Genomic DNA, 25,927 nt, shown 5'->3' on the forward strand with positions numbered 1-25,927 from the left:
GGAAGGGATCCAAATGGTCCGCATCCTCCAGGCGTGCCTGGAGTTGTTCAGCAACCACACGCTCAATCACCTTGCCCAAGAATGGAAGATTTGAGACTGGGCGATAGTTGGCCATACTGGCCGGGTCTAAAGATGGTTTTTTAAGAAGCGGTTTAATGACCGCCTCTTTCAGCGGATCTGGGAATGTTCCCTCACAGAGGGAAGCATTCACCACCCCGCAGAGCCCATCGCCCAGCCCTTCCCGGCTAGCTTTTATAAGCCAGGATGGGCAAGGATCAAGGAGACAGGTGGTTGGTTTCACTCGTCCAAGCAGCCTGTCCACATCCTCGGGGGTAACGGATTGAAATTGATTCCATGCAACTTGACCAGACAGGGCTCTAGCACTCTCCCGCCCCAGCCCTGCTCCCACGGTGGTGTCTAGCTCCTTCCGAATATGAGTGATTTTATCTGCAAAAAACTTTGCAAAATCGTTGCAGGAGATCTTGGGGTCTTTACAAGGCCCCGATGGTAAAGGTGGTTCCGTTAAATTGCGGACCACCTGAAAGAGTCTCCTGCTACTATTTTCTGCAGATGCAATAGAGGCGGTGAAGAAATGAGTGATAGCTATTCTGGATCCATTAGGATGATAGGAATCTGCTTTACACAGAGACAGAGACCATCAGTAATGGAATTGAGACAGCTTGTAACTGTCTCAATCAAAGGTACAGAGCTAGAGTAAGCAACCTCCAGATTCCTACACTATCTGTTCTAACTCCCTCTTTCTGTAAGCTGAGTTGCACCCAAGCTTCCAGAAAGTGGTCCATCAAGTTCAATATTGTCCACACTGAGTGGCAGCAGCTCTCCAGGATTTCAGAGCTGTATTTGGAGGGGCTGAGGAGTGGCATCTCCAAAGTACAGGGGTGTAATCTTACAAGCTTGTAACTATAAGTGTGAAGGTTTGCCTGTTATGGTCACACACAGACCCTTGTTGAGGAAAAGTAGCAAATGATTTTATTATGGGAAGCACATAACTTGGGTAGGGTAGAGGTTCTAGTTTTAAGCTAACTAGGCTGGAGAAATAATATGCTTGCTTCTTTTGTTGACCTCTCATCTCAAGGTCCAAAAGAGGAGAGGGAGAGGGAGGCGAAAGTTAGAGAGGATGCAGCTTAAGGATATCAGTCTTAATACCAAAAGATACAGAAGTCAGCGTAGAGATCAAAGGTACAGAGCTAGAGTAAGCAACCTCCAGATTCCTACACTATCTGTTCTAACTCCCTCTTTCTGTAAGCTGAGTTGCACCCAAGCTTCCAGAAAGTGGTCCATCAAGTTCAATATTGTCCACACTGAGTGGCAGCAGCTCTCCAGGATTTCAGAGCTGTATTTGGAGGGGCTGAGGAGTGGCATCTCCAAAGTACAGGGGTGTAATCTTATGAACATCACCATAAAGTTATCCACCCTAACCCCATGCCTGTGGTCCCTGCTATCTCTGTTTGCAAATGCTTTCATCCTGGTACCCCTGTTGCACCATTTATTTCAATGGTTGTGATGTACATTTATATCCCTGCTCTGATCTCTAAGGAGATCAGAGCTGTACTTTAGAATTTCAGCAACCTTGCAAGGTAGGACAGACTGTGTATCAGTGAGTTTGCAAGGCCACTGAGAAAGCATCGTAGCTGAGGGGGAGATTCAGGTCAGAATCTAGGCTTCCAATGCTCAAAACTGCAATCCTGGCCATTACCCCACAGCAGCCACAGAGCACCCATCTTAGTGTTTCGTATTGGCAGCAGTAATACTCACTGTGTCAGCCAATTGGGCAAAGTCTTGCCCAGCAAATTTCACTATATCCCCAAGGCGCAGGATGGGGCAGAATGGTTGCTCCACTGGGTTGAAGCGGCATCTCTTGATATCTTCAGCTGTGAGGTTGGGTAGGAGGTTTCCCCTGGGAAAGAGGCAAAGCAAGTCAGACTGAGACGAGAACTGCTGAGCCCCAAATGAAGAGAGTGAGGAAAGTCAGAGGCAAGAAAAGTCTGGGTTTGGTGGTGCAATGCAACTCGGTCTGAGGAGCCTGCCCTACTGCTCCCTTCACCTAGAAGTAATTGGAGGTGACACTAGAGCCACAGCCATCACAGGGTGAAGGAGACTGGCCAGAAGAACTGCAACGTTTGCTAGCTGGATGTGTGAGCTGCTCTCTGAACCTTCCCAGTCTACTTCTGCGGCACAACTTGCTTGACAATGAAACAGCGAGCCCTGACTCTCCCCAGTGGCCAAGGGGAATGCAGAGTCAATATGGACTGCTTTGAGGTTTCACCTTACAATCAATAAATGCTAAATATATACATTTTATGAAATAAAATAAATAAAAATAACTTGCTTGGAGACATTATGAGGGAGAGAGGTCATTATAGGGGTCTCTCTCTCTCTCTCTCTCTCTCTCTCTCTCTCTCTCTCTTTCTCCACAGATGCTTGCTGGCACAATTCACATTCTTACTGTTCGCAAAAAACCCCCCCCAAACCTGAATCTCTAGAGAGGAAAGAATAATATTGGTGTGGAAGAGCCTGCTTTGCTGACATGCAACCTGCACCCACTACACTGCACATTAGCCATGCCCTCCAGGTGTTCCAGACTACAATTCCCATCACCTGGTGGCCACCAGATTTGGGAATCTGCATCAGACTGTGCTTGACAGAGATGACATACTCCATCAAATGCCATCCAGTGGCTATGCCTATGCTGCAGATGGGGAACTGGTGTTGTTGGGATACAGTTCCCATCATTTCTGACTACTGGGCATGCTGACTGGGGCTGATGGGAGCTGGAGTCCAAGAGTATTGGTGGGGGTGGGGGGAGAGCCGCACAGTTCCCTGTCCCTGCCCTATGCTGCAGACTGGTTTGATGGCCCAGGAGGCCTGTTGCAGCCCAGCCACTGTCAGTCTGTGCCACCACTTCCCACCCTTTGCACAGAGCCCTCCTGCAACTGCCAGAGAACACAATTCCAGCGGGATGAGGAAAACCTCTGGCCAAGGGAAATTTCCAGAGGGCAGCTTTCAGACCAAGTGTATCGGGAGCCACATTCCTGAATGCCATCCCCACTCCGGTTTATAGGCTGGAGCCCATTTACTCACTTTTCAAAATTGAACAGGGGGAAACGGATGCTGTTCTTAATGAAGAGGGTGAAGTTTTCTGCTTCTAGCATGACAGGTCTGCAGGGAGAAAAGTAAAGGAAATTGATTATTTGGAACAGTGCGGAGTACTGCAGGGCTGGCCCAGCCATTAGGCAAAGTGAGGGGACTGCCTCAAGTGGCAAATGTCTCCTGGCTATTCCTCCTAAGCCCTGCTAGCCATTTCCCTCTGTTGGAGGACAAGGGCTGTCTGTGCTTTCGGTGGGGCATGTCCTGACCTCCTGAAGAAGATTGCTGACTCAGATGTGGTGAAGGATATGACCACATCACCACCTTTTAATCAAATGAAATAACCAGGTGAAATAAGATGAAATAGCTCCTTCCTTGGAGGTTTTTAAAGAGAGATTGGGTGGCCATCTGTAACGGATGCTTGAGCTGAGTTTCCCCGCATTGCAGGGGGTTGGACTAGATGACCCTTGGGACTCCTTCCAAATCTACAATTCTATGATTCCATGATCTCTGATAGTGGCAATATAGTTCATGTTGAGGTTTCAGGTTTCTGTGCAATTTTTTTTTTTTAAATTGCCGTATATGGGGGATTTCCTCATTTTAAATCAGGAACAAGCCTATACTTGTCTGTGAGGCACTAAGACATTTCATGCATCCACCAGTTGGGGCCTGGTTATGATGCTCACGTCACCTGAAGCTGGAAGTCTTAAGAAGGCACTGGATCAGTACTGGGATAACTGTCAAAGAACCACCCTGTCCTTCCATGTCAGATTAAAACGAATGGAAAAGCTAAGCCACCACCTACGCAAGGACATTTTTGGCCTCAAGAAATATTTGACTACAGGCAAGAGTTGGCGGGTCTGCTGGGCATTATTTGACTAGTCAGTTGACTAGGGTGCCAGCTCTGATTGAAGGTTCACAGTGGGGTCAATGTTCCTTCTCTTTGAAATAATCATGGTCCAAGCACTTACACGTTTACATTGTCCACCTCTGCTGGGCACCAACCCTGGATCTGACAGGTCTGGAAAGTGGAATTGTAATTAACACATCGGCCCGTCAGGATCCCTGCAGAAGGAAACACTCCATCAGGGAAATGTCATGGTAAAAAAAAGCAAAGCTCAGCATGTCAGGAAGCCATGCCTTCATTCAAAGATTACTTGAGAATTTGTAGTTCACCTCAAATAGCAAAACTGGATGGAACTCTCCAGCTCATTATAAGGGGCCCATTGCAGTCTCCACACTCTCCTCAGCCGCCACCCAACCACCTGCCTTTTAATCAAGCACATCCAATCCACTGTGGGGCAATCCATGACTGCCTCAACCTGGCTGAACCCCAGGTCAACCTGAATTGGCCTGATTTGGTTTGGGAGCTGATTCAGCTGGAGCCTGTGGACAGTCTTAATCAAAATAATCTCTAAAGCCACATTATTCTTTTTAAACCACAGTTTTTCCTGTGCTGGATGCCTGTCCACCAGCCTTGTTTCAACACAACTCAAGAACGTATGGTGGGGAAAATAAGTTCCACACATTCCAACTATTTATCCTTCCCGTCATCCCAGAAATTGTTCTAAAAATAAAATTCTGTACAGAGCAATCCAAGTACCAACCAGCCCCTGCTTGGCTCCCCCCCCCTACTGTCACAGCATCATTCATGTGCCCTCAGACCATTCAGTATGAAAAAAGTAGGTCAATGGTGTATAGATCATTCTGCCAACGATGAGCCAAAGTCATTACATTTCACAGTGACAATGAAAGGTAAAAACAAGCCTTTCATTTGTACATCGCTCCTTCCTTGTCTGTTGTCTGTTGCTTACCTGCTCCTGTGGCGGTGGGGACGGGCTTCTTGCAGTCTTTGTCCCCCTTGCACTTGTACCCCGGCTATTTATGAAACAGGAAAGAGAAGAGATGGGCAGAGAGAAGAAACCTCTAATGTTTCCAATATTAGTTCCCAGTTACCTTGTCCTCCTGTTCTGAGATGCTCAGACTCCAGAGGGAGCTAAGAATATCTTAGCTCCCGATCCCTGTCTCATTCACCATCAGTCCTTAAATTTCTTTTTTGGAGGGAAGGAGCCCATTAATAAAATCCATGAACTCCACCCCGCCCCTTTCTCTGCCACCAATGTAGCCAATTAGTGTGAGCAGTTCTGAGCTAGACGGTGAAGGCAGCTTTTTATACTCCAAAATGAACAGGCCAGTGCGGAACGTCAGAGCTGCCACCAGCAAGAACACCGGATTGGCTGTGCCCACGTTGCTGCCACTGTGCCCCAGCACATCCGCTTCAAGCAAGCTACATGGCGTCATGCAGCTCTGCCCCAGCACACTGACAGCTTCTGCTGCAAAGCTTCCTCTGCCACCAGGATAGTCTTCTCAAAGGAATAGCTAAGGAGGGAAGCACCAAAGGCTAAGCCCCTTTTTGTCTAGAGCCCGGAAGACATGGCAGGAGAAACCACAGCCCCAGGCCACCTCCCTTCACCCTCTCTTGCCTGACCTGCTTACATCAGGGCAGACGCCTTGGAACTGGTTCTTCGTCACAATGAGTTTGGTGATGATCACAAAGACCGATGTTCCCTAGGAGCAGGTGGGAGCAGGGAGGGAAAGGAGGGAAAAGTTCACGTTGTCGCAAGGAAGGGCACAAAGACAGAAGAATGGTGAACAAATGAGTTACCGCGGTCACAGACCAAGAAAATAAAATGCAAAATTAAACCCAAATGACAAGTTGAAGAGTATGCCAAGTGAAGCAATGGGTGGGAAAGAATCAGAGAACACCCAGGCAAGGATCAAAGCACAGACTAAGAGACTGGGACAAGCAAACATTTTTTTATGAGCCTGCCTGTCCACATCGACCAATGTTAGTCAGCTGCAACCAACTCTCAATAAGTTTGCAAAAATTCACCATACCAGACCTGTGACTATTTTTGCAATGGATTAGAATTTTAAAAATAAGACCCTGAGGCAACGAATTGGAAAGGAGATGCAATTGTGCATATATTTTTTAAAAACAACAACACTTTTCTTTTTCTTTGTAAAACCCCCTCCCTCTCCCTCCCTTGAGCACTCACTCAAGCTTTTCCACCACTGGGGAGGAAAAGGTTTGGGGGGTACCCTTCCTTCCCAGGGAGAAAAGTTGCTGGGGAGGATTTTTTTCATCAGAAAGGGTTAAGCTTTAATGCTGTATTGTTTTTAACACTTGATTGGAAGCCACCCAGTGTGGCTGGGGAAGCTCAGCCAGATGGGCGGGATATAAATAAATTATTATTATTAATTATTATTATTATTATTATTATTATATAGCTACTCAGCCATATGCACAGTCACTTTTGCATTTAACATTTGAAAGGGAACTTGTGCAGAGAACCTGCATCCTGTACACCAGTGGTTTTCAACCAGTGTGCCGTGGCACTGTTCTGACTTTTCTTCCCTCCCTCCTCTGATGCCTTCTGAAGTCTCTGCTTCTCAAAGGCTTGCACAGCTGTTTATTGCACCAGCCCTGGCCACAAGTTCCCCAGGCGAATGGTGCCTCTGGGGCTGGCCAGGGGGTACTGGTTGCCAGGAGCTGAAGTGGCCTTGGAGTAAGCAAGTGGGCGAGGGAGTCCAGCCAGCCAGTCCACCAGCCCTTGTTACTGGGAATAGACAAACAAGTACAAATCTAGACTTGCCAAGGACAAAATTAACAATATTTAGAAATCATCTGTACAAACACAGTATTAGGTTAAGTTTAGGATAAGTACAATCTTTTTTTCACAGGTATATTTTAAAAATTGTTAAAATAAAAAAATTCCTTCCAGTAGCACCTTAAAGACCAACTAAGTTAGTTCTTGGTATGAGCTTTCGTGTGCATGCACACTTCTTCAGATACACTAGCAGTGTATCTGAAGAAGTGTGCATGCACACGAAAGCTCATACCAAGAACTAACTTAGTTGGTCTTTAAGGTGCTACTGGAAGGAATTTTTTTATTTTGACTATGGCAGACCAACACGGCTACCTATCTACTACTTTAAAAATTGTTATTCTTTTCACTTGTAACTTTATACTGGGTACAAAAATCCTTTTAATTTTTCAATAAAGAATAACTTTTTTAAAGCTGTGTAATTTCAATATAATCTAAGGATTTGTATGGCACACTTGTAAAATGTTCCACACCTAGGGGCGCCTAAATACCTAAAGGTGTTCACACGATTAAAAAAACTAAATGCTTGCAGATGCATTTTTCACACAGGCAATAGGAATTGAGCTTGATCCTGGCTCCTCACAATGCATACATAGATGGACAAACAAAAGTAAGAGAGGCAATGTGGTGTAGTGGTTAGAGTATTGGCATGAAACTGGGGAGACGCAAGTTCGAATCTCCCCCTCTCCCACACAGCTTACCTGGAATCCCTGGTTCATAAAATGGAGTAACTAAATTTCCACGTAAAGTGATCCTGAAACAAGGTCCCACCTTGAAACAAACAGCACAGAGCAGCCCTTATGTTCTGGAATGTCAAGTCTGGAAATAAGAAGCCGCAACTCTTAGGAGAAAATGAGTTTCCCTTTTTCAAGCATCTGCCTCGGGACTGGGCAGGAAAACAAAAACAGAGCTGGTTTCTGTGCTTGGAATTACTCTGAATTTTCCAATAAGTTAAGAAGGAAAGTTCTCTTCTGCACCACAACTTTCCCACGTCTGCCAATGAAAAAAGGTTACTCAGAGTTTCCAAAACATTTTATGGCAGTTCGTCTCCCCTGTTGCAGTTTTCGGCAAGCAAAATTGAAACATGTGGCTTAGAACTTGAGCTCCTATGAGCACAGTTCCACTGTTGGGGTGTTTCTGCTGAAGGAAGGGGGAAAGCATTTTTTGCCGATTCTTCCTCCCCCTTGCAGCTCTCTGAAAAGATGCTCGGCACTGGCTGATGCTGGAGTTTGGAGGTGTCCCCTCCATGTCTAAGCCTTCACTGACCCGCACATTCCCTTTACTCCGTTTAGAGTGCACTCCCACTGCTGGTTTGAAAAGCAGGATACACACATTAGCCACAATCCATATTTATCTTGTATCAGTCCTGCCGTTCCTTACAAAATCTTGAGTTTTGATGTATTTTACCCAAACCAGCTTCGATCCAAAATGAGAAAAGAACCGTGTACATGTTACCAGCTTAAAAAGCAGCAAGGTTGTCCTTTTTGTTGAATCGATATTGGATCGAATTTGGTTTGGGAGGAAACACATTAAAACACACTATTTAGGGGGGGGGAGAGATAGGGTGCAGGAAAGATATGGATTGCGGCTAATGTTGTGTGCACACTGTGTTCTGAACACCAGTGGGAGTGCAGTGGATGTTTCCACAGCCAAAAAGTGATGTTGTGTACACCATCTCCGTCCTTTATTTTAATACAGTGGTACCTTTATGAATACAGTGCTACCTTGGTTCTCAAATGGTTTAGTTGTCGAGCAAATTGGCTCCTGAACTCTGAAAACCCATAAGTAAGTGTTCCGATTCACAAATGCTTTTCGGAAGCCAAACGTCCAGTGCGGCTTCCGCTCGAGTGCAGGAAGCTCCTGCAGCCAATTGGAAGCTGCGCCTTGGTTTTCAAACAGTTTTGGGAGTCAAATGGACTCCTGGAACAGATTAAGTTCGAGAACCAAGGTACCACTGTAGCTGTAAAGACATTAGCAGATTATTATGCTTATCTCCAGGACATAAAAGGTTTCATTTGCTGATCTCTGCTGATTAAGATGCTGTTAAAAGGCACAGCAGCAAGCCAGAATGATTTTCTACCCTGTTCAGGTGCCGTCTTTTTTTATTATTTAAAAACAAAAACAAAATTAACTTAATGTATCAAATATATGTGTTACCCATTTTTGTGGGGGGCGGGGTGCAGGAAAACTGAACCATAAGACAAACAGCAAAGCATACTATAATCCATTAATGATGTTCAAATACAACAACTTGCATGCTGCTGTATTTCACCTTAACCCCCCCATCTTTACCTTGGTGACAGATGCTGGGGGTGTAACATGACACAGTGCTCTAGCTGGCAAGCACTGCCTGTGGCTGGGAGCCGCCATTTAAATCCCCCCCCTAATTCCCCAATAGAAACTGGGCAGGGAGTTGAAATGTTGGCTGCAGCTCCTTCAGCATCAGGAGCACTGGGCCCAGGAGATGGGCGGCCCCGTCACAGCCACCCAACATTCCTGACCCATGACCTGCCATGCAGAACAGGAAATGCCTTCAGATAATTTTCTAAAAATGCTTAAGGATGAAGGAATGCAAACTGCTCAGTCTAGCACATGGGCAAGCAAACTAAGGCCCAGGGGCTGGATCCACCTCAATCGCCTTCTAAGTCCAGCCCGTGTATGGTCCGGGAATCAGCGTGTTTTCACATGAGTAGAATGTGTGCTTTTATTTAAAATGCATCTCTGGGTTATTTGTGGGGCATAGGAATTTGTTCATTTCCCTCCAAAAATATAGTCTGGCCCCCCCAAGGTCTGAGGGACAGTGGACCGGCCCCCTGCTGAAAAAGTTTGCTGACCCCTGGTCTAGAACCAAGCAAAGGGGGGAGGGAGACAGTTGATCCTCACCCCTCATGGAGGAAGGTGTGTGCTAGGAGATTACACATTTGCTGTTTCCCTGAGTGGTAAAGAGCTTCAGGTGCTGTGCTGCCGGGATGAGTTCTCCCTGTGTACAAAAGCAACTGAGTTCTGGTTTTCTTTGCAATATTTGTCCCCCTCCCCCTTCAAATAGGCAAGCAGACTGGAGGCAAACAGACATCCCACACGTAGGTAGCAGCTGCTGAACACCCCAGTTCCAGTTCCAGCTAACTCCAGCCAACCACAAGAGCCTGACTTTCTCCCCATCCTGCCAGTCTGTTTTTGTTGCCTATTTAAATTGCCAGTGCTGTTTCTCATGTACACAACTGCAGAGAACCGTCCCATATTCCAGCCCTGCTGACAAACTGCCCATTCAGGAGACCATAAAAAGTCATTAAGAAATACGGATGGGTCCTGGTGCATACTTTTAAGGCCATAAACAGCACAGGACCCATTTGACATGGCAATCCCCCCCTCCCCCCAAAAAAGGTTGACTTCACAATTTATTTGATGCCAGTTTAAGACTGTGGTATTTACATATATTTGTTGAAATTGGATTGTATTTATGTCAAAATACTATTGGGGAAAAATTGGAAAATAAAATTTATTTTTTAAAAAAGAGTATGTGGTATTTGCAGGGAGTTGAGTGGGGTGTAACAGGGAATGGGTGTGTGTATCTTTATTATGATGAATTCTGTTTTGATTCTACTGTATTGTTATGAGTTGGCTGGTGGTGGGAGGGCGGGGAGTAGGCTGTATGCTGAAACTCTTCTATCCCCTGTCCAGCAAGTGTAATATAAGCAGGGATTAAAATTCCTAGAAGAGTCAGGCTAGCTTCCTGGTGAGGTGATAGCCTAGGTGATGGAGACATTAAGAGAACAAAGGAAGTGGATCTGTGCCAGATGCCAAACTTGCTGGTAGTTAGAAAGACAAAGGTGAGAGTGAAGAATTGCAGGGTCTGAGCTAGAAGCTGGAAAAATGCTGCATGCTGGGAAGCCAGAAAGTCAGAGTGATGCTTGATTTGTGTGTGAATGCAAGGCTGTGGCTATGGGATAAACAAGGCCCTCTTGGAGTGTTAATGCTGTGAAAACCTCCATCGTAGGCTCAGGTTGTATATATGTGTAAATAAGCCATATATCATAACAACACCACAATCTCCGCTGTCCCTCTTTCCAAAGGAAGCACAAACCTTGGGTAAGCGCCTGGAACCCCCGAAATCTCACACCGATTGGATATTGGGGTGGCACACAACAGTGTATTATTCTTATTCTACACTACCCAGGGATTTGTCTGGACAAAGGGCAGTTTAAAGATTTTAAAATCAAATAAATGAACATGAATGCTCTTTTATTACGTCCCATGAAAACTCAGTTTGTGTTGACTAAGTCAAACGAATTGACAATCCTATCCTGTTGCCCCCAACTCCCCGGCAGAGGTCCACATTCAGCTGCCCGGGTTCAGTCCACTTGCAAAAGCTGGCAGGGACCTCAGGACGCCATATCCTTGACTAAGCCTTACTCTTGGATTCCACCCCATCCAACAGTTTCACTGCAACATGCAGCAAAAATCAGAAACAACTGGGACAAAGTTGGTGGCTCCAGAATTCGGAGCAGTTGCTCCTATCATCTTTGGGGGGTGGGGAGTGGGAACAGCTCATGTTCTTACCCGCAATGTTTTCTGTTCATGGAACTCTTCTTCTGCATTCTTTGTATTCCTAATAGGCCTGAGCATGTTTTGGGAATTTCCTGCTCAGTTGGGGAACATGAGAGCAACGTTAGAACTCTGTTACAGTTCCAATGGGGTTGGGGGGGAACAGCATAGAAGGGTTATCTGCGGTCCTGAGAAGTACAGGGTGTATATATTTAGAACACAAATTGCTTGTGCTCACTGACCTGTCTCAGATTTGATGCTGAAGGTACAATGAAATCTGAACGCATATCCATAGAATATTCCGACTCAAGACTCCAATAAACTTTTATCTACAGTTCTGCTGATGCCAGTTACTTGCTGCCTTAGAGCCACAAGAAAGGCTCTTCATACCTTCATCTGTACTGTATTGCTACCAACAATCATAGAATCATAGAATCATAGAATCATAGAGTTGGAAGAGACCACAAGGGCCATCGAGTCCAACCCCCTGCCAAGCAGGAAACACCATCAGAGCACTCCTGACATATGGTTGTCAAGCCTCTGCTTAAAGACCTCCAAAGTAGGAGACTCCACCACACTCCTTGGCAGCAAATTCCACTGTCGAACAGCTCTTACTGTCAGGAAGTTCTTCCTAATGTTTAGGTGGAATCTTCTTTCTTGTAGTTTGGATCCATTGCTCCGTGTACGCTTGTCTGGAGCAGCAGAAAACAACCTTTCTCCCTCCTCTATGTGACATCCTTTTATATATTTGAACATGGCTATCATATCACCCCTTAACCTCCTCTTCTCCAGGCTAAACATGCCCAGCTCCCTTAGCCGTTCCTCATAAGGCATTGTTTCCAGGCCTTTGACCATTTTGGTTGCCCTCCTCTGGACACGTTCCAGTTTGTCAGTGTCCTTCTTGAATTGTGGTGCCCAGAACTGGACACAGTACTCCAGGTGAGGTCTGACCAGAGCAGAATACAGTGGCACTATTACTTCCCTTGATCTAGATGCTATGCTCCTATTGATGCAGCCCAGAATTGCATTGGCTTTTTTAGCTGCCGCGTCACACTGTTGGCTCATGTCAAGTTTGTGGTCAACCAAGACTCCTAGATCCTTTTCACATGTACTGCTCTCAAGCCAGGTGTCACCCATCTTGTATTTGTGCCTCTCATTTTTTTTGCCCCATTCTTCTTTTGCCTCTCATTTTTTTTGCCCCACAATCTTCCTTTATGGCACCGTTTGCCGTGGCAAGTGAGCAAGCATGAAATCATTAAGACACTTATTTTCCAAGAAGGCATTTAGAAGTGCTTTAAACAAGGTTTGCACTCAGGTGTGAATCCCCAGGGCAAGAAATACTCACAACTGAAAATGTGAAATTGTGCAGCCATGTTTGTTCTTTTAAAATACAGACACCGTAGGCCCTGATCCTTTTCCATTTACTATTTATGTGCAAACACAAATGGCTCATTTGCACCATTAAAATATTAAGTATGTATATCTGGTTCATGCCTGCACATTTAGCACTTGATGGCTGCAACCTCAAGGGGTGATTCGTATGACTGAATGGCAGGGGCAGTGCGTCCTGTTTTGCCTCCTGAGATGAAATGGGAACGTGTCACCCATACCTGGGAAGCTGAAGGACAGCCACTGGTAGAGAAGCGATGCTGCTGCTATTGCTACTTCTCCACTGGTGGCACGGCCGGGGGCACCCATGGGGTACTGTCTTTTCAACTTCCACCACCTGAGGCAGCTACTTCAACCAGCCTCATGGGCAGGCCGACCATGCTGAATGGGTCATTCTAGAACAGTGGTTCCCAACCTGTTTTTGGCCATGCCCCACCTAAGCATCTCTAAAATCCTGACCCCCCCCCGTTACATATAATTATTATTATTCAAAAAGTGAACTCATATTCACGTGGAGGAAGCCTAAAAGGCCATTCACTGTTAATAACTCATTCTCGAATTGCCCCCCTTAAAAATCAAATTGCCCCCCTGTGGGGCGTGTGCCCCATTTTGGGAACCACGGTTCTAGGACATTCTAGGACTTCACAAACAATGTTATTACATGGAATCAGTCAGCATATGCATTCCCTTGCTAGTAATCAGGTATATAGTAATCTCTCTTACAGAAAGTGATGCACAGTCATGCACAAACTATACCAGGGAATATTTTTCTGAGAGGGGAGCCACATTACCCCCCCCACCCCAAGTTATTGTTGAAGCCATACTCTGCTGCTGAAGGGTTTTGCTGCTGCTTTATTGGGTCTGTGCTATGGGTTATTGTATAGCTTGTATTGCTTTTTTCTGATTTTATATTATACTTTATGCTCTCAAGTAACTTAGAGACTCCTTACATAGCAAGCGACTATTAAATTGAAATCATGATGACAAAAATAAAAATGATCAATTTATCCAGACATCAACAAACCAAATGGCCTACCCATCTTTCAGCCTCAGGAGAGCTCCATACCCTTTCAACCCAACTCCCTCCCCGAGAACTTTGTGAAGGCTTACCTGTGGAGGCGTAACATAATCAGCCGTGTCCATGACCTGGTTACTGTACTTGCCAAAGCCTTTCACCTTGGTCACCACAGAGGACTCAATGGAGGTGTCTCTTATTTGGTAGGCCTTCTCGTGCAAGAACACCCACCTGTGGAACGGGGGCGGGGGGGGAGGGAGGGGATAAACCAGTTAGCAAGCCCTCTAGGGCTAGGAATGCCTTGTATGAAATGACAAGACACAGAAAATAATGGTGGACTAATTTACATGAGCAAAAACCACCCTGATCTTTTACTGCAAGGTTAGCTAACTTAGTGTGCTCCCACTGCTGTTGGGCTCCAGCTGCATTCAGCATGGCCAATGGTCAGAGATAATGGGAGCTGGAGTCCAGCACATGGCTTACCCCTGTTTTGGTGTCCTAAGCATTAGCATTGTTGATGGAATAGCTTCCTATGACTACTAGATCTTGGGGCCAAGTAGTTTCTCCTCATGCTTCTGCATAGCCCTGTGGTAGCGAGGTCACATCTTCCACATTCTCCCAGCTGTTGCCAGCCGGTTATCTCATTTTGGGGTCTCCAGCTCCCTCCCTGTGGGCGTAATCCATTTCTATTGCAGTCAGTACAGATGTTATGAATTTGTTTGGCATTTCAAAAGCCTCTTCTGGTTGCCTTGTTATGAGAATTGGGGGGTTGGGGGCTTTCTTCAGAGAAGGAGTGATGAGGTGATCTGCTGGAGCGCAGGGGTAATTGACAGCTTCTGCTTGCTCTGGCAAGCAAAGGAAGTGATGATGTGAGGCTTTCAGGTCCTTTTAAAATGAAGTTTGAACCATAAACATACTATTTTCCAGTTCAGACGTTGTCCTATCTATACCATTAGCCCCCTGCCCCATAATAGTAGATCCCTCCCAGTTTTTGCTTCCAAAAAAAATGCTGTTTCCCACAACAGGCCTCCCTGCTAGGCAATAAATGACGATAAGCCCTGTAGGAGGGCGTTTAAAAGAATGTTTTTGTCCAAACCAAATTGTAAGGCAATTTTTACTTCGCATCTCATTTTTTGTTGGGTGCTGCCCTCTAGCGCTCAGACTTATATTGATTTATCACAGCGATATATAGAAATGCCATCCATGTATGCAGCTGATGGCTCTGACAACGGTGACTTTACCAAGAAGGAAGCCAGGGAGCATATCAGCACTGGCCAAATGGAAAAATGTCACCTGAACACATTTACTCAACAGCACATCCCACTGATTTCAATTAAGCCTGCTCCCCAATAAGAGCATGTGCTTAAGAATGCAATCTGTAATGCAATTTGTCTAATTTGGGTTTCAGTGAATCACAGATTGTAAAGGGCCTTTCTATCATCAGTCTGATTCCCGGCATACAGCAGGGTGCATATATTATTCCTCCAGTAATTCTTAGATAGTGTCTGTACCTTTTATGGGATATCAGACATCTAGCGCTGAATCAAGCACATCCATTGGCAAACTGTTCCAACTGCCAATTATCTTCCCGGCTAAATGTTTGCAGCTAATTTCCAGCCTGAGGGATTCAGTCTCCCTGCTGGATCCCTCTTTGGTTGCCTAGAGATTAAAAAATGGCCTCCGCTATGAGACATCACTTCCTTGTTCATCCTTTCCCTTGCTCAAGAAGACCATGTGAGCCAAGCACAGCTGATGCCATCCCATCCATGCCAGAATGACAGCCTTTGAACATCACAAAGGAGAGGGGAAAAAAACCCTCATGAAGTATCAGATGCCAACATTCAAGGTTGGAAGCCACTAATGGATCAAATTAAATTAGATATCTCCCCCCTTCCATACCCACTTAGAACTTGGTAAAATGCTAACAACATTAAGCACACGGTCATTTTGAAATGAAGCTGGCAGTTCAGTTAAATGGTCCATTTATTTCCCTCTGTTTGATCAACTCAGAAGAAGTAGAAGGGTTTATCCTATCTTACATCACTCCTTTCCTACTGCCTTGGTCAAAGACTGGAGTTTTGCTGTTGTAGGCAACATACGCACAGGATCCAGTCCCCTCCTTTTGAGGAAGAGCTTTTATTGAAGGGATGTCACACATTTCCCCAGCACTCAGGCCACCCCAGTTTTGTCACTGGGGAAAATGCCCTGTCCGTCTAGCAAAGATGCTGATATTTGCAACTGTTGTGTGGAATAGACTTTGCCAGCAAGAGGCTCAGAAATGGTGACAACAACTTCTTTGCTGGGTCAACACCGTTTTATATTGACTACTTGGTAGTTACAAACTAGGGAGGCTAAAAACAACCCCAGCACATTACTCCAGTGCGGCAGCAGGCAAGAGAAAGTCAGACACTAGATGGGTTATACCAGCCTGGCCCCCATTCAAAGTTCTGGGCTACAACTACCATCAGCCTATGCTTGCTAGAGCTCATGGGAGTTGTAGTCCAAAACATTTGGGGGCCAGATTGGTAAAAGCTGGGTATATACTATCACCCTGCAATAATAATCTTGCCATTTTATGAACCTTTCATTTTAGGAAGGCCATGTACTTTCCCTCACCCTGGCATCTGAACCATACCATACCCATCCAGCGAATGTAGCCAATTCTATCCCTTCTATGGCAATGCATCCTGTCTCCATTAGGGGGGTGATGGGATATCCTCCTACTGCTGTAAGATGATGGCTAACATGAGCATAGTGCTTTCAAGTGCGTGCGTACCTAAACTCTCTGTTTGGGGGGGTGTCTCCTGATTTATGCCACGGTGCATCTGCAGCAGCACAACCAACCAGACGCCTTCATCTGCCTCAGCTGCAACAAAACATGTCTCTCCCACATCATTCTCCACAGCCACAGCAGGCATTGCAACCTTCTATCAGTTTGACTTCACCCCCAAAGGCACACTCCTCCATTGTCTCCCGAGACAGACGGACACCAACAAGGTGTGAGATGAGGGCTAACAAGAGCATAGCGCTTTCAAGTGTCTACCTACTTAAACTCTCCATTTGGCGGGGGTCTCCTGATTTAAATATTTAGTGGGGGGAATGATTTGATCCCCTTTCCTTGGGATGGGATTGATCTGTTTGCGTAGGGAAAAGTTCAGTAGCTGGATCTCAGAAGTCCCCTTCCCCAAATACTTACCCAGCCCCCCTTTTCTTTTTCTTGCCCTAATTTAGAACATAAGCATGGAGTTTCCCCCACAATCACGAGTTACAAACCTGCCTTTTAGTAAAATGGAAGTTCCTGAAGGTTCCTCAGAAGCTAATGGAATCCATGACCACGAACATATTTCATGCTTTGTGGTACAATCAATGTCATGCCAATTCCTAGACTCCATGCACCAGCTTTGAGCAGCATGTCCATTACACAGACTACAAATGCTTTGCTAGGCTGTGAGCCAAATGAAACCCTGCGAAGGGGGGGTTAGCAGTACCTGCAACGTGTGACTCAAGAGCCTTTTCAATCCATGTTTACTATGTAAGAACATAAGACGGTAAGAAGAGACACCTTTCTGGGTCAGGTCAAAGGTACGTCTTGTCCTGCATCCTGCTTTCTCAGTGACCAACCAGATGCCCATGGGAAGCCCCCCAAAGCAGGACCAGAATGAAAATAGCACTCTCCCCACTTGTAATTCTCCCCACTTGGTATTCAGAGAAATGCTGTCTCCGATGGTGGAGGAAGTGCACAGCCAACAACACAGCTGCTGCTCACGGACAGCCTTATCCTCCATGAATATGTCCAATTCTCTTTGAAAGGCCTTCCATGCTAAGTGAGTAAAGAATTGCTGTGACATGCAGCATCCCCAATCTACATGTGTTAACTTGAGAGCCTGCATAGAGCCGGCAACTAATTGTGGTTTGTACAGGAGTATCATGTATCCTTTTGAGCTGTGCAGAATCTAATAAGGCATCACAGGCACCTAAAGGCTGGAGTGTGGGAGCTTGTCATGATGGCTCACGCAGCAATACCTGCAGGAAGTTCACAACCAAACCCTTAAGTGGAGCCCAAAAATGTAGGCACAAACTCAGCAGAGGAACGTTTAATCCAATAGGTCCAGTGCTATTTTTCTAGGAAAAGAGGTGCTAGAACTCACAATGAACTCCTCCCTTGTTCTCTTAGAATGGCAATGGCACTCACCTGACAGGTGCCGGAACTGAGTTCTGGCCACTGTTTTTTTCCTAAAAAAATGTTTAGGGCTACTCTCATTTTCCTACTCATATTGAAATACTGCCCCTCAATGAGGCCAAACTTAGATTCACAAAATGTTTAGGGGTATGCGTCCCCCCAGGAAAAAAATCACTGGTTCCAGCTGGAAAAAAACACCCTGAATAGGTCATCATCCAGCTGTCAGATGCCTGGCAGAAGAGATATGATTTAACCAGGGGGAAAAGAAAAGAAATGCAAACATTATTGCAAAGAAGTTCAAACCACTAGCATGAAGTTGGCATCCTTTAGAGAAAAGGAAAGGAGTATCTGTTCTTTGCTTATTTCCCTAATTCTCTGACTTCTGTTATTCTGCCACACGCAAACTGGAAAACCTCACTGTCATCTCAGTCACTTGCCAAAACAAGGAAAGTCTGTCAATTACTCTGGCACCTGATAGCCCTCATCCTACTTGGAATAAATATCATGGAACTGTGCTCCCCTGAGTTGCGCTTCTACTGTGCTGCTGATCCTGGGGCCTGATGGAGAACTACACATAGCCAGACGTGCACATTCTCCTTCCACAGAGGTAAGATATATTACCTACTGGTTAGAGTGTTGGAATAGGACCTGGAAGACCAGGGTTCAAATCCCTTCACAGTCAGGAAGTTCACTGAGTGACCTTGGGCCAGTTGTGATCTTTCGGCCTAACCTACCCCACAAGATTGTTGTGAGGAGAAAATGTGACTGTAGAGAACCATGTATACCACTCTTAAGTTCCTTGGAGGATAGATGAGATTTAAATGCAATCAATCAATTGATCAATCAATCAATCAATCAATCAATCATAAACACACATTCTATTTATTATTTTTGGATAGCAAGGCAGCAATTACCTATTGCCAAACATCCCAAGTAGGCTAGTGAGATGGCTAACCTTTGATTTTGCATGGGATGCAACAGAATTCTGAGACAGCGCTAAGTGAGACTGCTACCAAACGGCACTTTATTCTTGTGGCCAAGGGTATATCCGTTCTGTACATTCATTAGGCAAAAGATTAGCCAAAGGCAGTATCACTTTTGAGTTTGTGTTGCTGATGCGTTCTTCTTCCAGTAAGGAAGCAATCCTCTTGAGCTTTCTGGCTCAGAAGGCAGCACAAAGTGGATAAGCTGAACACCCGTTTAAAAGGGCAGGCCAGCTACAGGTGTAGTGAGAAGCCTCAAAGAAGGGGGTGTCAGGAAGCAGATCAGGCAAATCAAAGTGTCAAGATCAAGGAACTTTGCAGTACTATACAAAACCCTCCCAAACCCATTTCTAGCTGTGAAAGTGTGATGAGAATCTCATCACAAGCAGCAACTTATCTTTCAGGCTACCCACAACTCTCTGGGAAACACCACTGCAAATCGTCCCTGCTCATAGCATCACACAGAAATGAATCAGGATGGTTATTTTGCTTGCCGGTTGAGAGATTTCAAGTGCTATCTAACAAGTCCCACAATTGTGCTGTGTGTGCACAGGTGTGGGGAATTTTTACCAGTGACAACACACTGCAGTTTAAGTATCTGAAATATGGACTACCTTAAGGACCCCACACATCAGATGGGTAAAACACTGTAGTCCTGATCTAGCTACAGTGTGTGGTGACTAATAGCCCATTCCTATGCATGTTTATTGGAAGTAAATCCTAGTAAGTTCAAGGGGGCTTACTCCCAAGGAAGTCTCCATAGCATTGTAGCATGGGTCCCATTGAAACTACTATAAGAAACAACTTGTGACTGAGGTCACATTGCATTCAATAAGATGGATGGCTCAATCTTATGCATATTTATGCAGAAGTACCATGCTTTTCCATTTATAAGATGAGGATTTTTTACGGATGGCTGCGTTGAAGTTAAATCCTTTGAAGACAGAGGTCCTCTGGCTGGGTTGGGACAACATGGGGTTGGGGGGCCAACTCCCATCTTTTGCGGAAGCTCAATTAGTGCCATGCCTTCCGTCAAACGCTTGGGTGTAACCTTCGGCGCCTCCCTTTCCAGGGAGGCGCAGGTTTCAGCCACAGCAAAGGTGGCATTTTTCCATCTCCACCGTATCAAGCAGTTGGTCCCTTACCTTTCTCGCCTTGATCTGGCCACAGTGATCCATGTGACAGTCATATCCAGGCTTGATTATTGTAACTCGCTCTACGCGGGGCTGCCCTTGAAGCTGACCCAGAAACTCCAGGTGGAATACAGGGTCAGGTTTAAGGTGCTGGTTTTGACCTTTAAAGCCCTATGTGGCCTAGGACCCTCATACCTATGGGACCACCTCTCCTGGTATGCCCCGCGGAGGACCTTAAGGTCCACAAATAACAATACTTTGGAGGTCCCGAGCCGCAAGGTGGTTGGATTGGTCTCAACTAGGGCTAGGGACTTTTCAGTACTGGCCCCGACTTGGTGGAATGCTCTGTCACAAGAGACCAGGGCCCTGCAGGATTTGACATCTTTCCGCAGGGCCTGCAAGATGGAGCTGTTCCACCTGGCCTTTGGTTTGGACTCAGTCTGACCCTTATGTTTCCCTCCCCTTATGGTTTTGATTTATGGGCTACTACTAAGATGAGGCTGCATTTTAAATTGTATTTTAACCCGTATTTTACTTAACTGTTTTTTCTTTAACATTTTATTGTAATTTTATTGGTGTTAGCTGCCCTGAGCCCGGTTCTGGCTGGGGAGGACAGGGTATAAATAAAAAATTATTATTATTATTTATTATTATGTTAATGTTGAAAAATTGGGTTCTTCTTATACATGGGTAGTACAGAGGGGTGATCGGGGATTGGTTGCTGCTGGGAGCTGAAGATTGTCTGCGGTGGTATTGCGGGTGATTGTTGGCTGCGGCAAGGGCTTTTTAAAATTGGCTGCTGCAGCGACAATTCAATTGGGCAGGCGATAGGCAGCTGCTGGCGGCTTGCGGTCAGATGTTTGGTGGCTTTTGTGTCATGTGCAATAGGAAGCGTTGCTCAGGTGGCAAGTGATTTTCAGCAATCCCCCCACAAAAGCTGAACGACCCTGGGCAATCCCCCCTCGAAAAAGCTCAAGAACTCCAGGCAATCTCCGCCTATTTTCTTTATTTTGGGTCCCCCAAAATAGGGGGTGTCTTATTCACGGGTGCGTGTTATACACGGAAAAATACGGTAAGTTGCACTATGCTTTGTCGAAACAAAATAAAAAAATTCCTTCCAGTAGCACCTTAGAGACCAACTAAGTTTGTTATTGGTATGAGCTTTCGTGTGCATGCACACTTCTTCAGATACTTCAGATTCTTCAGGTATCTGAAGACGTGAGCATGCACACAAAAGCTCATACCAATAACAAACTTAGTTGGTCTCTAAGGTGCTACTGGAAGGAATTTTTTTATTTTGTTTTGACTACAGCAGACCAACACAGCTCCCTGCCTGTAACTATATTTTGACGGTTTTCACTCCCTAGTAAATGTGCTTAGGACTGCAGCCTTAGTCATAGGGAACTAAGGCTGGATTAGAGCCTGTGCATTTATTGCACTGCTAAATAATTGTCTCAAGAAGAACAATGTTCTTTAGTCTGTTAGACCCCTGGGAGTGGAGAGGGAAGACAGGATTTACAGCCGAGTTTCCCCCAGCAATGCAGTAGCGGATAAGAAATTGTGTTGCCCCCGGAAGAGGGGAGTATGCATAGGGGAGAGAGAAAGTAATGGGCAAGGCCCAAGTGGCTATCCATGCTAATGGAACTCTGGTTAACAACATCAGGGTTGGGGTGGGGAACAATTCAGTCCAAGCACTCAAGCTGATATGGCAGAGGGTGGGGTGGGGGGGCTTGGCCTCCACCTATTTCCTGCCATCAGCCCCTCCGTTCATATTCCTCTGGAAGGATGCCCAGGAAACAAGTCTGTGCCTCATCAAGCAAATGAACTCCCACCATTCTTCTGGCACTGAGCGCTTGCAGGCTATCTATTTTCAGGTGGGATTCCATCACACACCAGCAAATTCAGGTTGTGCAATTAAAGTGGATTTGGTGTCCTGCATGACAAATCCACTCCCAACCCCCAAAGTTTGGACTTTTTGAGATAAGGAAAGTGATCGGGAAAATGCACGTGATGCAATGGTCGTCTTAAGGTCCTGATAAACAAATCAAAGTGAATACCCAATGAACAGACATCACCTAATCGTCCTACAAACAATTCAGGTTCAATGCTCATCTGGAAGAGTCCACTGTTGCAACGCCCATATATTACTACCACCTCTGCATATAACTTGCTAATATAGCTGCCCTCTCTCACCATCCCTTTCACAACCCAGAATAAAGCTCATAATTATTATTTCATATTGTACTTTTATAGCCTCTTCCCAACACTGTTTATACAGGGATAGTCCCACTTACCGTATCTCCATGGGACTTCCTGGAAATTAGACAACACTAATCTGCTTTGCAGACTTTGTAGAGTTTACCCTCACAAGCAACCCATCATTCCATTTAACAGATCAGGGACTGAGGCCTGCAGTCAGGGACCTATGTGGGGCCAGACTAGAAGTCTTGAACCCCAAAGCTCCAAATTCAAGGCCCTCCATTTCATTGCTTGACTCATAGCAGTGGTGTTTTGTTTTTGTTGTTAGCTTAATCCTGCCCCTCTTACCTGCAAATATTTATTTTACAAAAATATTATGTACTGCTTGATTGTAACGAAACTAAGGGGTTGACAATATATGTTCATTCTCAGTAAAAAATAAACAAGTAGTTAAAAACGTTAAAAAAATTAGAATCAGGAGTAAGCTAAAAAGAGATTAAAACATATTGACATCTACCTGTTTGGGTCAGCTTGCTTACAGAAAAAATACAGTGAAGGTGCCTGCCTGATGTGAATTGGCGGGAAGCTCCAGAGCATAGGTGCTGCCTATTCACAACAATATCAGTTTCAAAAGTGCTTATTCTGTTATACACAGGCACACATCTCACACCAGTCCCCACCCCTTGCCTGGGGAAACTGAGGATTTATGGTCTTCCCCTCATTCCGCTGGCTTTCCCGTTCTACTCATTCCAGAAAGCTCTCTGTTAACTAGAAGAAACCATCTCCTAACAATTATCTCCCATAAAGAGACCTTCACGGGCCATTAGGAGACATTAACATTCTTTCGCATGTAAGGCAAAACCATATCATGAACCTATTTAACTGTAATCAATAAGAGTAAGCCCAGGGCACTAGGATACCCAGCAGTGATTCCCCCCCCCCGCCCCCGCCGCCCCCACATCTCTCTGTGTGCAGCAAAAGCTGTTTCCATATTACTTCTTTTTTTTGCCACCAGATGGCCTTCACAGTCACTGTTCCCCAGGTAGCTGCTGGCTTCCATAATTTCCAACTACTCATAACCTCTGCCCCTATATAGTAGTTGTCTCCTGTAGCTATGATCTCCATGTGCACAATCTCTCTCTCTCTCTCTCTCTCTCTCTCTCTCTCTCTCTCTCTCTCACACACACACACACACACACACACACACCTTTCCTGCTGAAGTAGTAGTTTAAAGTTGGTCAGCCTGCTCACAATCTACTAATGTACCTTCTTATAGAGTTACCATACCATGCAGTCATCCCCCAAAAGGCTTCCCTCCTTTACCCCACCCCCCAATATATATTTTTCTCCCAGAAACAACTTTAAGATGTCAGTGAGACTACTCCGGTATAAACAGTCTCAGGAAAAACAGAACACAGAACCACCCATCCCAAAGCAGCTAAGTGAACTGTTAATCGCCTCCTTCCCAAACCGTCCTAGCTCCCCTGAGAACTGTGGGAAGATGTCTTCTACCAGGTCAGACCTTCTCGCTATCAAGCCCAGCACTGCCCACTCTGACTAACAGTGGCTCTCCAGCGTCTCAAGCTGAACTCTTTCACATCACCTGCTCCCTAATCTTTTTCCCTGAAGATGTGGAGAGAAGGAGCAGGGGGCTTTCTGCAGTCAAATCATGTGCTGTCTGCCACTAACCTATGAATCACGTCCTTGATTCAGTTATTCATACAGATCTCCCACATTCAGCACACTGATAGATTTACTTTTCCAGGAACGACACGCAGCTACCCCATCTCTTGTCTGTTCAAACGTGCACGTGTCCCTCTTCTTTGCTCACATTCAAATGAACACCCAACCCATAAAAGCCACAAGTAGAATGAATTAAAACAACTACCAGGAGCCTCTTGCCATCTGGTAAAGCAAATTTTAGCCTCTCTGTGGGGCTGGATGCTCTGGCTCGGGGAGCAAGTTTGCAATGGCACAACATAGTGCAAAGGGTTAGCAAAATCCTCCTTTTGCTGGAAGAAACGACTATACAGTATGTGTGGACAAGCTTGCCTACATAATCACACGTCCAAACAAAGTCTCTGAAGGGACAACATGAATTCAGCTACTTGGTCTCAGGTAAACACATGGCACAATAGGCAAATAATTGTGAAGCACTTCTTCAGTTAAAAAGCAGCAGCAACAGCAGCTCCTTTTTGTCTATGATTTCCTTGGGGCTATCAAAGGGCAGAAGCCCATGAATTTGTACAACAACCCCTTAGGATGATGAAACAGGGTTTTCACAAATAAAATTTGCTGTGGCCCTGAATCCAAGTCTCCTGGCTCTCCAAACAGCTCCTCAACTCCAGACTTGTGAGAGATGGTAATCATTTTCTATCCGCTACCCAAACCCCACAAGCCAGAGACAACACTGTCTGCAGCCTCGTGGAACCACATAAGCCTTCCTGCCACCTGCAACTGCACATTCCTTTTCCAGAGCTGACAGGCATGCCTATGTGAGTTATTATTTCCTTAGAGATCTTTGCAAGTTTGGAGAATCCAAGTGAAAATCTCTGTGTATTTCAAGTCTCCCTTACAGGAACAAGTTACATTTAGAACCATTCACTTGGCACAGTGCTATTTTTCTAGAAAAAGAAATACCAGAATTCACCATGAACACCTTTCTTGTTTTCTCTTACAGTGGCAATGGTACCCACCTGAGAGGTGCTGGAACTGAGTTTTGGTGTTTCTGACTGAAAAAAAGCCCTGACTTAGCAGCCTTGTCTACCTGGTTTCTCACACCCATCAAAAATAAGGCAAGATTTTTAAGGTAGCCAAGCTGTTCTCGGTTACTTCCCCAACACTTTCCTTGTTCTACTGTCCTCTACCAATACCTTTGTGTAAAAAGTTGTCACCTCTTGAGCGATGATGATTTGTGGGGTGTAAGCCCTTACCTTGCTTCTCCCACAGCCACCCCCCAAGTGAGAATATATCTTCCCCATTCACATGCCATCCCTCACCCAATGAAGTAGGAAATGATCAGCAGCTGGACGGCCCGGTTGATCACGCCGATGGTCCAACTTTTTACCACCACCGATTTGGTGGTTTCATAGGTGAAGAAGTTTGCCACACAGTTCATGCCGAAGGAAAGCCTGGGCGCAGAGGAGCAAATCCAAGATGTTCTGCAGACAGGACTGGAATGTCAAGGATGTTGTGATGGGTCTATGAGTGGTAGACACGGAGGTGTAATCTGCGCAGGGAGAACATTCAGAAGCTTTTTGAAAGGAAGAAGTTCTGCTGGCTCCCTCCTGCTGTTGTCTCCTGCTACTCTGGGCATGCTTGAGACGCTGGGACCCCTTTTTATAAGATCTCTTTCCCCACCCCCACCCCTACCCAACACCCGGTGATGCAGTCAGAGAAAGGTGGGGCTTTCCAGCTCATCAATTACAAATTGGATTCTAGCGAGTGCCTAGATGGAAGAGATCTGAGCATTAAATAATGAATCTGCAATTGCTGCATTTCCTCTGAGTGGTGTTCCAGCTCTACAGATAGTGCCCCTGCTGTGTCAGACCTTCGCAACATCAGTCAAAGGGGAAGGAAGGAGAGGGGGAGGGGAAAGCTGAATAATATTCCCCTCCGGAGACGACATTGGAAAATGGGAAATCATTCTGACAAGATGCTGCCTGCATTGAAAACAGTGGGATCCTAGTCCCAAATCCATGACAGTGTGA

General features: G+C 45.6%; 1 protein-coding gene across 8 annotated transcripts in view; it reads right to left on the minus strand.

Moving 5' to 3' along the window:
• P2RX3 (purinergic receptor P2X 3) overlaps positions 1 to 25,526 on the minus strand; it is a 32,563-nt gene extending 7,037 nt beyond the window's left edge. Inside the window, exons 1-7 of one of the 8 annotated variants that reach the window (XM_083516054.1) lie at positions 25,217 to 25,526; positions 13,818 to 13,953; positions 5,605 to 5,676; positions 4,923 to 4,986; positions 4,080 to 4,173; positions 3,103 to 3,180; positions 1,777 to 1,918 (exon numbers count right to left, since the gene is read on the minus strand). In XM_083516054.1, the coding sequence (XP_083372180.1) occupies positions 1,777 to 1,918; positions 3,103 to 3,180; positions 4,080 to 4,173; positions 4,923 to 4,986; positions 5,605 to 5,676; positions 13,818 to 13,953; positions 25,217 to 25,335 (705 nt within the window). In that variant the 5' untranslated portion in view covers positions 25,336 to 25,526. Of the gene's footprint in view, positions 1 to 1,776; positions 1,919 to 3,102; positions 3,181 to 4,079; positions 4,174 to 4,922; positions 4,987 to 5,604; positions 5,677 to 7,477; positions 7,596 to 11,560; positions 11,621 to 13,817; positions 14,832 to 15,233; positions 15,317 to 25,216 lie in introns of those variants that run through there. The other 7 variants (XM_083516058.1, XM_083516055.1, XM_083516056.1 and 4 more) reach the window with 7 other exon arrangements.
• Positions 25,527 to 25,927: the final 401 nt, after the last annotated feature.

The sequence above is a fragment of the Podarcis liolepis genome (assembly GCF_965112155.1).
Source record: "Podarcis liolepis genome assembly, chromosome: 1".
NCBI classification, from domain to species: Eukaryota; Metazoa; Chordata; class Lepidosauria; order Squamata; family Lacertidae; genus Podarcis; species Podarcis liolepis.